We start from the raw sequence: 12,606 nt of genomic DNA, 5'->3' as shown, positions 1-12,606 counted from the left end.
AGTTACTGGGGTAAGAAAGGCAAGCTCCTCTTCCTTACATTATCAAATTGAATACCACAAGAGTGGCATGATTCATCAGGAGGCATAGAATTGCCTATGCATAAAAATGCTGAGGATGGAAATAGTTCTTTTTAGCAGAATTTGAATGTTACTCTAACAAGTCAAACACATTTTCCTCTCGTCCAGCCTTTGTTGATCTACCATTTGTAGTAGCATCATACAAGCATTGTCCTCCCCTGTAGCAAGCAAAAACAAAAATTAGCCCATTAAACTGTCTTTCATGGCTCATGCATGCAAACTCATGCATGCAGAAATACAAAGAGACGATTTGTGCTGTGTCTCTTTGGAATCTGCTGCTTGGTACTGAATATTTGGGAACTAGTCAAGTCGACATAGGTGTACGAGCACAGAAACCTGGGGGAAAAGTTAGAAAATGTAAATGTCTTAGTAATTATTTTTTTTTGTCATCTGAAATTGTTTTCCATGAGCAGTTATGTGCGTGTAGCTGCTTATGATTGTGAGTACTTCTGAAAAGTTGTGTTGCAGGCTCCCAGGATTACTTCTGGAATTCTTTGAGAATTCCAAAATCAGAATCAAAAATCCCCCCCTTAATGTAGGAGTAAACTTAAGACTAGGTTATCTTAGTGAATGTGGCCCCTTGTGTCTGGAAAAACACACAAGCATGGAACATAACTGGAGGAGCCATGACCCTTCCTTGCTGTGAATATTTATATTACTGTTTCGCTTCTGTAATTCTAACTTGCCATTTAAAATGAAGCCGATGATTTGTGGTCAAACAGTCTTTGTTTTCTTCTGTACATAGAAGTTTGGCTTAATTTGCTAGTTGCATGTTTTTGCATTCTGAAACCATCATCTGCAGCTCAGGCTGCAAAGCCATGGCTGCTTCATGGCATCTTCGGGCTGGGTAACTTTCCACTTCATAATTCGTAAGTGCCCAAATTACTTTCTTTTCAAATAGTTTGAACACTGGATTTCTTTATTTGCTGGAAATGCTTGCTTTGGGCCCCTGTCCTTATTCTCCTCACTCAGAGACAAGAGATGTCGTGACCTCACTAGCTGATACAGTTAGTGGCCTAGTTATACAACACAAGATAACACAGGAAGCAGTGCACTGCACATCAGCTTCTTTATTTATTTTTATGTTGCAGTTCCTATTTGCTATATACATATTATAGGTATACATTGAGATTATTAGAACACGTTATTGCATGTCACTATAGAACACGCATGTCCATTGAAGGACTGGGAAGCCAGGATCCATGCCAGGCACGCAGGGTAACCACTGTGTAAAAAAGTTTCATATAAATTGTTTTTACATAATTTATCTTATGTGGATGTCAAGAAACTCTGACACGGTATGTGACCTACCTTGGATTCCCAAGAAAAACATACATTTGAATCCTTTTCATAGCCCCCAAAAAAATTCCAGTGAACCAGCCCTGTAGGAACCTCACTGGACACCACTGATCTAGGTGAAAAAACACTCTATCGTCCAAGCCCAGGCTTCCTGCTCTACTCTGAGTGGTCCAGATGGCAAGGCCAAGACTTCAAAGTTTGAGGCGCACCTCAACAGGGATAATACTTACTTCAAAACCATCATCCAGTGCACAAATGTAAGAACAGAAAAGGCACTGTTAAGGCCCAGGAGATTTAGGTACACGTATCTGTTCTACAGAGTCAAGTCCTGAGCAGAGGGCTGTCATGAGGCTATTAACCCAAGGCAGTACTTTAAATGAACACAGATTACCAGCCCTTTTGTATTACCATTTAAAACACTGACCCAAGGTCACAGATGTCACACTTCTGGAACTTATCCTGTCGTTCCATCTACTACTGAAGCTTTGTTTCACCAATCTGCACACTTTTGAAGCCTCCAGTTAAGCTGCCTCTTCTGTTTTTCTTTTTGTATACAGTCAGTGTGTTTAAAAGTTAGGCTGGTATTGCCAATGTAGAGGAATAATTCCTTTAAAAGTTTAGCTCACAGAAATGTATGGTTGCTCCTTTTTCTTTGCTCCTAACTCTTTTGATCCCCTCATTCTCTGGGTTAAATGCCACAAAGGTGCCTCTTTGTGGCTTGTTTGATGCTAGAACAGTTTAGGTAAACACACTAGAAAAGGTTGCATCTCTACGGTATCACAGCCAATCTCTCGGAATGAGGCAAAAACACTCCCAAGATGGTGGCCTTGTTGTGTCCTCTCTTCTGCAGCAACAGGCCTGGGAGGGTTGCTGTGGCACCAGGTATACATGGACTCCACTCCACACCAAAACACATAGGTAAAAGGCATTGTCATTTACAGCACCAATAGCTTTAACCCTCATAAATGTGGGACCTATTGCATGGCAAATGCTTGCTGTTGTAGCAGTTGTTGCTGCCATTGTCTCTACTGTGGTGTCTTCTGCAATTGCAGCTGTTGTGTCATTCTGTTGTGGCAACTGTTGTCATTGCTGTCATCTCTGCTGTGCCAGGAGGTGCTTTAGTTGCTTTGAACTCATCTAACCTGAAAGCTGTTGTTGCTTCTGTTATCCTTGTGATGTTGGCTGTGCCTTTGTAGTGGCTACACCTTAGGTTGTTGTATTTGTCCTTGTCGTGGTGCCACTGTGGCTTCTACTGCAGTTACAACTGTAGCAGAGCTATCATCAATAGAGTGATTGCTGTGCTTGGAACTATTGCTGCAGCTGTTATTTTCTTGTCTTGGTGGTTATAGTCACAGCTTTTCTTGCTGCTGATGGGAGAAGCTATTGGTACTGCTGTTATGGCCGCTCTGATGGATGCTGGATGCTGTGGTTTCCGCTATTGCTAGACTGTTGTTACTGCTCTGGTTCTTTCTTTAGTGGCGCCTGTGTTCCAAGATGTCAATACAGCTTTGCTAACAGCTGTGATCCATGCTATCCATGTGGCTGCTGTTGCTAATGAAGCTGCTGTAGTGGCTATTTTGTCTCCAGTGATGACAACTGTTGTTACTGCCATAGCCATGGTCATTGCTTTAGTGAAAGCTGTTATTGCTTCTGTTGTATCTCCATTTGTGGCAGCTGCTGTCTTTGCCATTCTTACAACTTTGGTTGCTGCTATGTTTCCCTGCCATGCAGACAGCCACTGTGGGCCTTACTTTAATTACTGCTTCAGCTCTCATGATTGATGTGATTCTTTCTGTGCTTGCAACTGTTTTTGTAGCTGTTGGTGCTACTGCAATGGTGCTTGTGGTCACAACTGTTGTTGTTTCTATTGTTCCTTCTTTGGCGAGCTATTGCTGTTTCTTTTGTTGCTGTTATGGTGTCACCTTTGACTTATGGAGTGGATAAAAGTATGGCCATTGCTGTTATTCCTGCTGGTGGCAGTATTCGTCTCTATATCCCAGTGTATGCACCTCATTGGTGCTGTTGTGGTGGCTGTTATGGTAGCTGTTGTTGCTGTTGTGATAGCTGTTGTTGCTGTTGTGATCCCTTGAGTGGTGTGACAGCAGGTGTTGCTGTAATTGTTATTGCTGTTGTACCAGTTGTTGTTGCTGTTGTTTCAGCTGTACTACGGATGTAACTGCTGTTGTCAATGCTGTTCTGGCACCTGTAGTTTCTGCTATTGTACCTGCCATTATGGCATCTGTGGTCACTCATGTGGCTCACACAGTGGTTGCTATTGCAGTCCCTGCTGTGCAGGCAGCTGTCGTCCATGCCAAGATGGCAGCTGTGTTCCCTTATGTGACCATGAGATCCATGCTGTGATGATAGATGCAGATGCTGATGTAGTGTCCACTGTGGTTACAGCTGTGGTTGCCACTGTTGTCCACTATGCTGTAGCTGCTGTTATTCCTGCTTTGGTGGCAGCTGTGGTTTCTGCTGTAGTTACAGCTTTTGCTTCTGTTTGTTATACAGTGGTGGCAACTGGGGCTTTTTCTTCTGTTTGTTATATTGTGGTGATAACTGGGGCTTCCAATGTGTGTTACCTCTTGTGATTACACCTGTGGTGAATACTGTTGTCATTGCTGTGGTCCATTTTGTGCTTGCAACCATTTATTTTTGAAGCTCTTGCTGTTACTATGGTTGTAGCTGTAGCTGATGCTGTGGTTATAGCTGTGGGCACTGATCTTGTCTGTGTTGCACTTGTAGATGTTTGTTTCTGCAGTGGTAGCTGCTACTGCTCTAGGGATGACTCTTGTGTCAACGATTTGTGGCTAATGGGATATCAGGTGTTGTTGCTGCTGTGATCCCTCCTTTAGTGTCCGCTTTTATCTTTGGTTTGGTTCCTACTGTGGTGACAGTTGTTTTCACTGCTGAGATTACAGCTCAAATTACTGACCCTGTATTGCCAGCAGTTTTGGGGGCTGCCGTGTCTCTGCCATGGTGCCAGTTGTGGTTGCTGCTGTGATTACAACACTTGTTAGAGCAGTAGTTGCTGAAGTTGCCCCTCCTGTGATGACAGCTGTTGTTGATGCTGTTGTCCCTGAATCTGTCATCTTTGCACGCTGGTATAGTTGCTGCTGTAGAAGAAGCTTTAGAGGGAGTTTTCATTACAGCTGTTGGTGCTATTGTGGTAACTGGTATGATGGTAAATGTGGTGGTCATTACTGCGGATATGCACATACATATTTGGAAGCACCAGGTGCAGTATATGTTGCGAGGAAGCTCCATAGTGTGACAGTGGAAGACTACTACTTTATCCTTCTCACCAATGCAAAAATGAAATGCAATATGTATCCCTGCCTAAATCAGCACTGAACATGCCTCTCTGTATTCGTTTCTTGCTGTCACGTGAGTTATGGTAGACCGGTGAATCTATCTGCAGCCAGACATGAAGAGTGCTAATGAAAGACATGCTGCATTATTGGAGGCATGTGCGAACTGTGTTGGCCCCTCACCCACAAGAGGTTTTAGTTTCTCTGTCATTGCCTCTATTGCCTCTCAGAAGAACATGTTTGCTTTCTGAATAAATAGTGATATAAAACCTCACAACATTTCAATTGGATTAAAAGTCAAATCTCCAATAAAGATGATATTTTTATACTCGAAGAATCTAAAGGAAAACACCGGGTAGAATGAGGACAATCATAGTGTTTAAGGGAAGTACACTTCTGTTCCCATATGTGTTCCTTGTGGGTGTGGGATAGTTATCCTGACTGTTACAATAATGGCATTGTTCATTGCTAAAGTCAGAGGAGCTGGAATGAAGCACATGAGAATCTATATACGCCATTGTTACTGGGACACAATGTCTTTACACGATTTATGGTCACTGGACCTTTGTTACCTTCGCCTCTGTCTCACACCCAACCAATTCAAGAAGCGCTCTGACATTAAATAATTGTCAAATAATTTAATACACACACACTCAAATATTACATACAAAATAACAAATATTAACAAGTTTGCAGGAAGACACTAACACCTTAATCTAGTCTGCATGCCACAATGCTAAAAACAAAAGTAACTGGATTCACACCTGTAGGAGAAAACAATTTTGGTGTTTAATTATTACAAGGGCATGCATACTGAGTTTTTCCAGAGGTATTGACAATCAATTAGGCTGCATGCCTTTCATAATACTTTTCATCAGTCAAAGCGACAAGCCAGTTGGCTTTATCATGACTTGCAGAAACATTTATCTTTCACATGAACATTTCCTTATACACATGAAAATCCTACAGGCTTGAACATGAACATCTGTGTTTATCCTGCTGCGTCACAGCCACTTCTGAACCCACTACACAAGTGGCCAGCTTCTCTAGGGCATTGTAACTAGCCCTGTAGGCATGTTGACTGTGGATACCCTGCCCTTCGTATGCACCCTCTTCTGTATCCTAGGGGGAGACTGGAGTGCAAAGTTTCTCTTTCTGCAGAGGGTCTTCTAGGGGTGTGCCACTACTCCAGACACCCTCTGTCCCCCGAGTAAGTATTGCTGTTGTGTGGGTGCCATTGTACCATGGGAGCACATGCTGCCAAATATGTTCATTTTTTCATCTTGCAGGGGGCTTATGTTGTGCCCTGCTGCCCCAGCATATGCTTCAAAGCTTTTTTCACCTTTCTATATTCCTGTCTGCCCCACTGCATTACCTCACAATGGTGTTTGCCCTCTTCATGGGACATCCCTGTCCCTATTTAAATTTTTAGCTGCAGGTCCTAGTGGCTTGTGGGGTGAGCCACTTTTCCCGTGGCTACTGTGGGCCTTAGGAGGCACAACGCCTTCCAGCTCCAGCGGCGCCTGCCTTGTGATAGTCTGCCCAGCCATGCTACCTACTTTGGTCCACACTTCTTCTGGATTCCAGGCATGGGAAGATGGTGGTATCATATAGTAGAGCTCCTTGTTGCCCAAGAAGACTCTTCACTGCAGGGCCATACTACCAAGGTCCAGCAGCTCCAAAGGGTAGTAGAGGGTTAGGTGTGGTCCACATAGATTGTAGGGCTACTGACAAGGCCTCCATGGAGATTGTAGCCAAGCACACTAGGATTCATTCTAGCCCCTTCACCTTTCTGTAGGCCGTACTTTCAGAAAGTGTCTACTGTGTCCATTATTTTTTGTTCTTCCTGTGATGCCTGCCTTAGCCCCTGCTGGTTTCACTGGACAACAGAGCCTTCCCAGGACCACTCGTGAGCAGCAGACACAACTCCTGGTAGTCGTATCCAGCCTCCTACAACGTCATCTAGGAGCCTCCCAGATACTAGATTTTCATGAAGAATATATTTAGGCGTCATATAATCTTTGGTACAGCTTCTTCTTCCTCTTTGCAGTAGCAGCTTAGCTGTATGGAGGCTGGGGACAGCCTTTATGTCCTCTCTTGTGATTTCCTGCTCTGGGGTTTTACTAGCAGCAGACCATAGGCCCTCCACCACAGATCACCATTCTTGCACTCCCCCAACCACCGAGCCCAGGCCTTCCACCACTTGCATGGCATGTACACATAACAACAACGGTCTCCACGGCCCATTCCTAGTGTACCACAACGGGACAAGTCCATCAGCATTTCCAATCAGCCCCCTGCCAACTTTATGGTATTCAGCATGTCCACCCTTCTCTGGTAGGAATTCAAGTAACTGATGTGAACAGTTCTGGAAAGAGTCCAGAAAGTTAAAAATGCCCAACCAGAGGTTCATCAGCCATGCTTGTCCTTCCTCTTTACCTCCAGATTACTTCCTAGCTTTCTGACCTGTGCAAGGACCTAAAAGGTAGGTGGAGTTCCCTGCGATTGGTAGGACACCCAACCAACCTAGTGTACCATATTGTGCCTCCTCCTCCTCTCTTTTGGTGCCAAAAACACGATCCATCCCACTGCTTGTTCCACTCCTGTGCTGCACTCTGGGTAGAATTCAAGATAGCAGTTCACCCGAAAGTATAGGCCGATCACTGTAGACTCCCCCCTGCCTGTTCTTTTCCAAGCACTTCAGAGAGAATCGTTTTTTAGAAACACAAGCAGAGGTCTGGGGCCTTCTGTTTTTGAGCCTTAGGAGCATACTGCAGTAACTGTAGGATGCTGGCCAAGACGATTCCAGCCCTACCCACTTCCTCCATCTGGATGTGCTTAGTCCTCCTGGAATGGGCCTCTTGTTTCCTAGATCCTTTGAAATGTCAGCTGGTGCAGCAGAGTGATTACCTCATCCAGCCAGACAGCACACAGGATATACTTCATTAAAGGCTGGCTAAGAGAAATATGCCTCATTATAAAGAATTTGAAGCAATCAAGATATTTTGCCGTGTGAAACATTACACATGTTACACTATACCCAAAATAAAATGGTGCAGTTTCTCTTGGGATACAATTAAATCATTACAAGTTACTCTCGACCCATCTCTCAAAGGTCTTCCTATGCGCAGATAACAGGTGGGGATATACAGTAGTCTTCCTTTTTGAGCCTAAACATGTGGATACTCATGTATGCACACGTTAACATGTAACTTTCTCAGAAACCTTACTCCAGCTACACAGAGCAGCAGATACTATTTTAAAAATGGGCACTGGTGTTTAATGCTCAAAACTGTTTTGTCAAGAGCACTACAATGGGCGAGAAACCATTAACGAGGTCAAACCACAGCAGCGGTCCAACAGCGAAGGAACTTGGGATTTAGATTCTGCTATACTTGTTATAGATATATAAATGCACTTGCTCAATGTGGACAGATTTGAATACATTTGCGGCATAACTTAAATGAAAAAGCGGTACTCATTGTCTACACAGTGATTCTCAACCAATAGTATGTCTAAGGATGGGTTATTCTGAAATCAAAATTGTCTAATGCAGGTTATCTAACTTCAGCCCAAGAGGGCCCTTTCCATGCCAGACATTTGAGATATTTACATAAGAGGATTATGCATAACATTGATAGAAACAGAACAAATGTACATATTCAGTGACCTGGTATCCATACTTTAAAATCCTGTTGGACACCCTGGGTTAATGGTATCAAGTAGAGATAGGTCCTAAATTGGAAAGTAGGGTAGCAATACCGACATTTTTTATCAAATGACAGCTAGATTGTCTTAACACAAATGTCTCCACACTCAATGGTTTGCCTGAAAACTCAATCAGGGTTGTCTTCTCCAAGAATTTGATCTTCCCCAACATGGTTTAAAAATGTCAATGTTTGTTGTACTTATATCTGTTGGACCAGTCTGTGAAAAATCCCAATGTGTTAATAATTGTGTCATTTTGCACCATTTTTAGTACACAGATCAGACCTGTTTGCAGCTGCACAATATTATATTTTTTCTCTGTAGACAAACCTTGTTGCCTCAAATACTACACTAACCACTGAAAAATAAATTTTGCAAAGTCACACTCCCTTTTAATATTGTGTAATATAATATAATTTTTAGCAGCATGCAAGTACCTGAGAGGTAAGACAAAAATTACAAATATACTTTTTATAGGATATCCCCTGTTCTGTACTAATTTTAACTAATTATCTTTAGGGTATATGTGTTGTCCTTTTGTCCTGGACAAAGATGGGGTTAGTGCTGCTGTTATCACTGCAGAACTTGCTAGTTACCTGGCAACAAAGAATATGACCTTAAATCAACAACTAAAAGCCATCTACAATGAGTGAGTAATGTTGAAGTGATTGCATAAATGAAAGCACATTTAACCAAGCAAAATGTACTGTGTTTTAAGAAGAATACAAATTGCATTCATGAGTCACCATCTCCAGCTGTTATTTAGGAGTCAGCAAAGAACATCTGTGTCTCTTGGGCACTGCAACCTTAGTCACAGGCTATATGTGGGTTAAGATTGATTTTCTGTGCTATATCCCAAGCTGTCAAAGGATGCTGCTTTGTATGCAACATTGTGTGATGATTCCTCCCCATATAGGCTTGATTGTTATGAGGATTTGGGCTGTGTGCTATCACCTGTCAGGGAATCCTGGTGCTCAGTACGTGTGGACTAGTCTTGGGAACGTGGGAGGGGCTATTAGAAGAGCCAGGTCTTCAGCTTCATGCAGAACTAAAAAATTGAGGAGGAGGCCCTGAAATGTACTGTTAGGTCGTTCTACTCTTTAGTAGTAGTGTCGGACTAGGCCCTCCTGCCAGATATGGTTCTGCGTATGCATCGGAAATGTGCAAGTAACAGTTTGCCTGAGCGAAGGTGACTGGTGGGTTGTGAAAGGACATATATCTATTGAGGTAGGCAGAGCCAGTGTTGTGTAGTGCTTTGTAAGTTTGAGTGAGGAGTTTCAAATGTGCTAGTTAATCAATAGGCAGACAGTGGAGTTCCTTGAGGTGTGGTGTGATGTGTGTGCAGCGTGGGAGGTTGAGTGTGATGCTAGCTGCTGAATAGTTTCAGTCGTCTGGTGACTGGTTTGCTGATTCTGCCTATAGGGTGTTCCCATAGTCCAACTTGCTTGTGAAGAGGGCATGTGCAAAGATTTTGCGGGTGTTGGTCAGGAGCCATTTGAAGATTTTCTTCAGCATTTTCAGGATGTGGAAGAAGAAGGGTGTCATAGCATTGACTTGGGTGATCATGTTGAGTTTGCTGTCAGTGATGATCCCAAGGCTCTTGGCATGGAAGTGGCGGTAGGGTGGCTCCTAGCTTTCCCAGCTACCTTGTGGAGTCCCACAGGGATTTTCTTTTTTTTACATAAGATCATGACTTCTATTTTCTTTGTGTTTAGTTTGAGACTGTTAGACTTCACCCTGTCGGCAACTTTGGTAATGCAGGCTGTTAAATTGCTCCAGGTGTTGGGGTCTTGTATGAGAGGAAGAGAATGAGCAGTGTGTCATAAGCATAGGAAATGACAGTGATGTCATGGGAGCCAGTGGTGCATGCAAGCGGTGTCATGTACACCTTTAAGAGGATCGGGCTGAGAGGAGCTTTGTGGTACTTCACAGATGAGGTTGTGTGCTTCTGAAGAGAAGGGGCAAGGCTGACTGACTTGAGTCCTACTGGTCAGGAAGGAGCAGATCCCTGGGAGGGCAGATCTTTGGATTTCCCTCTCATTTAGACTTTGGATGAGGATTGGGTGGGATACTGTGTGAAATGCTGCAGAGAGGTCCAGGGAGTATGAGGGTATCATGTCTCCGTTGTCCAAGATCAAATTAGATGTCATCTCTGACAGTGATGAGGGTTGTTTCTGTGCTGTGTTTAGGTCTGATGTTGGAATGAGTGATGTTGAGAACTTGGTGCTGGCTGAGATGGGTGGAGAAGCATTTGTTTATGAGCTTCTCTGGGACTTTGAGTACGGTAGAAGGGAGTTGGGTCTGTAGTTGATGAGCATTGATGGGTGTGTGGATGTCCTCTTGAGCAGGGGGAGGACTGTGGCATGTTTCCATGTGTTCAGGAAGGTGGATGATGAGATCGAGGCATTCAGGAGTGGAAAGATCATTATATCTAAAGTCAGAAAATCTTTTAACTCCACTTTTCTTGCTCAGATATCCCTCTAGACTTCCTTTAAAAGAGAATGACTACCTTACAGAATTATATCAGCTCTAGCCCATAATGAGTCGAGGCCAATCATTAATTACTCTCTTGGAATGAATGAAGAAATAAATCTGTCAGATCTAGTTCAGGGGAGACAGAGCAGTCAGAACTCAATAATCAATTAACAGACACAATACATTACTGTCAAGCTTAGTGCTTGTCTTGTGGGAAAAATAAAGTGTTTTTAATTCACACAGTAGTACTAAACTACACAATTCAATTGAAGTGTACTGAGTAATATCCCTGGCTACTATTCCCCTGTGCGCACCACACCCTTCCCAGCTCTGTCTCATCTGGGTGGCGCTATCTGGATAGACTCCCGGTAAATCGTGGCAGGGGTATGAAAGAGACACAGGTGCATAGTTTGTTCCCCACAAATTTGAACATAAAACCTGTTAAGTCTTTTTCTTACCTCCAGTGTTGTTACAATGCAGTGACTAAGTCTTGGCCATAGGTAAAAAGGCTTAGTTTTGGCATGCTGATCTGTTAGCAGTCCAGGGGAGGCCAGGCGCACTCCGTGCCTTCAGTGTGTGCAGCCTCTCAGAGGAGGGAATGTGGGCTGCTCAGCACATTGAGTCCTCAACCATCTTGACCTGCTTCTGGCCTGACTCCAACAAACACACAGCCTAGTAGATTGAGCCCACCATGGACTGCTGTAGGAATTATGTAGTGTGATAGGTGCAGCCCAAAACTTGAAGGGTGTCAAGTCACTTAGCAGAGTAGCTGCAGCCCAACAATTCCTGCAACTCGGCAGTAGCAGCTCGACAAGAGCCTGTGGAGGTGTTTTGCAATAGGTATTTGCAGACCTAGGCAGCATGGTAGTTGCAGCCCAACCCGGGACAGTGCAGGACCCATGGTAGTTGAAGTCCAGCAAGGGCAGATGCAGGATCGGTCAGCACGGTAGTGGTAACTCAAGAAAGGCTAGGTAGGCAGTTTCTCTGCTCATTCCAGCTGAAAGGATAGACTTAAGGTCATGTCAACTCATCTATGTGAGACTGTCTGATCAGGTAGACACCAGCCCTGGTCACACACCATTTTGTTAGTACTCTGCCGGGCATTCCATTCCTTGGTCATGAGGAACTTGGAACTAGGACTGGAATGAAGTGGGGTGGACTGGCTCCCATTTTGGACCACTTATGGACTGAAAAGGTCTGATACCAGTATCCATCACACAATATGGTACGGTGCCACCATCACTTTGTGTTACAACCAACAGAGGGACAGTAGTCCTTTGTCTACTAAATGGGGACATGTGGTGCACTCCTTATCACAGTACAGGGCCTAGATCTTGCATTGTCAGGGACAGGTCTAGGCTGGTGGGCACATGCTTGATTAGCTTGATGCCAAGGCAAAAATAAATGTCAGGATCAAGATTCACCAGCGGCCAGGCACTCAGGGCAGGGGTACATGCTAGATCGCCATGCAGAGGACATTCTCATCCCAACAGAGTCCAACATCTAGAGCTTTCCCTTGCCCCAAGGGTGATGGTGATGAAAACTTCTGTGACTAGAGCTCAGTACAGGCAAGAATGTTCTGTGGAAACAGCAACATTCTAAATGACTTTCTGAAGTTAAATTAGTTCCCTTGAAGATGCAGGCCCAAAGAGAAAGAACACACACAGTGTGTGTGTGTGTCTCTCTCTCTCTCTCTCATTTTCTTTCTTGGGCTTAGACATGTGCAACTTATTTT

The 12,606-nt window shown here is 43.9% G+C and overlaps 1 protein-coding gene across 1 annotated transcript in view; it reads left to right on the top strand.

The window, feature by feature from the left end:
• Positions 1-12,606, top strand: part of PGM2 (phosphoglucomutase 2) — a 252,015-nt gene that overhangs the window by 170,561 nt on the left and 68,848 nt on the right. Inside the window, exon 11 of the mRNA XM_069202119.1 lies at positions 8,916-9,045. Within this exon, the coding sequence (XP_069058220.1) occupies positions 8,916-9,045 (130 nt within the window). The remainder of the gene's footprint in view (positions 1-8,915; positions 9,046-12,606) is intronic.

This window comes from Pleurodeles waltl, chromosome 1_2 (assembly GCF_031143425.1).
Source record: "Pleurodeles waltl isolate 20211129_DDA chromosome 1_2, aPleWal1.hap1.20221129, whole genome shotgun sequence".
NCBI lineage: Eukaryota > Metazoa > Chordata > Amphibia > Caudata > Salamandridae > Pleurodeles > Pleurodeles waltl.
This window is presented reverse-complemented; position numbering and strand designations above follow the sequence as displayed.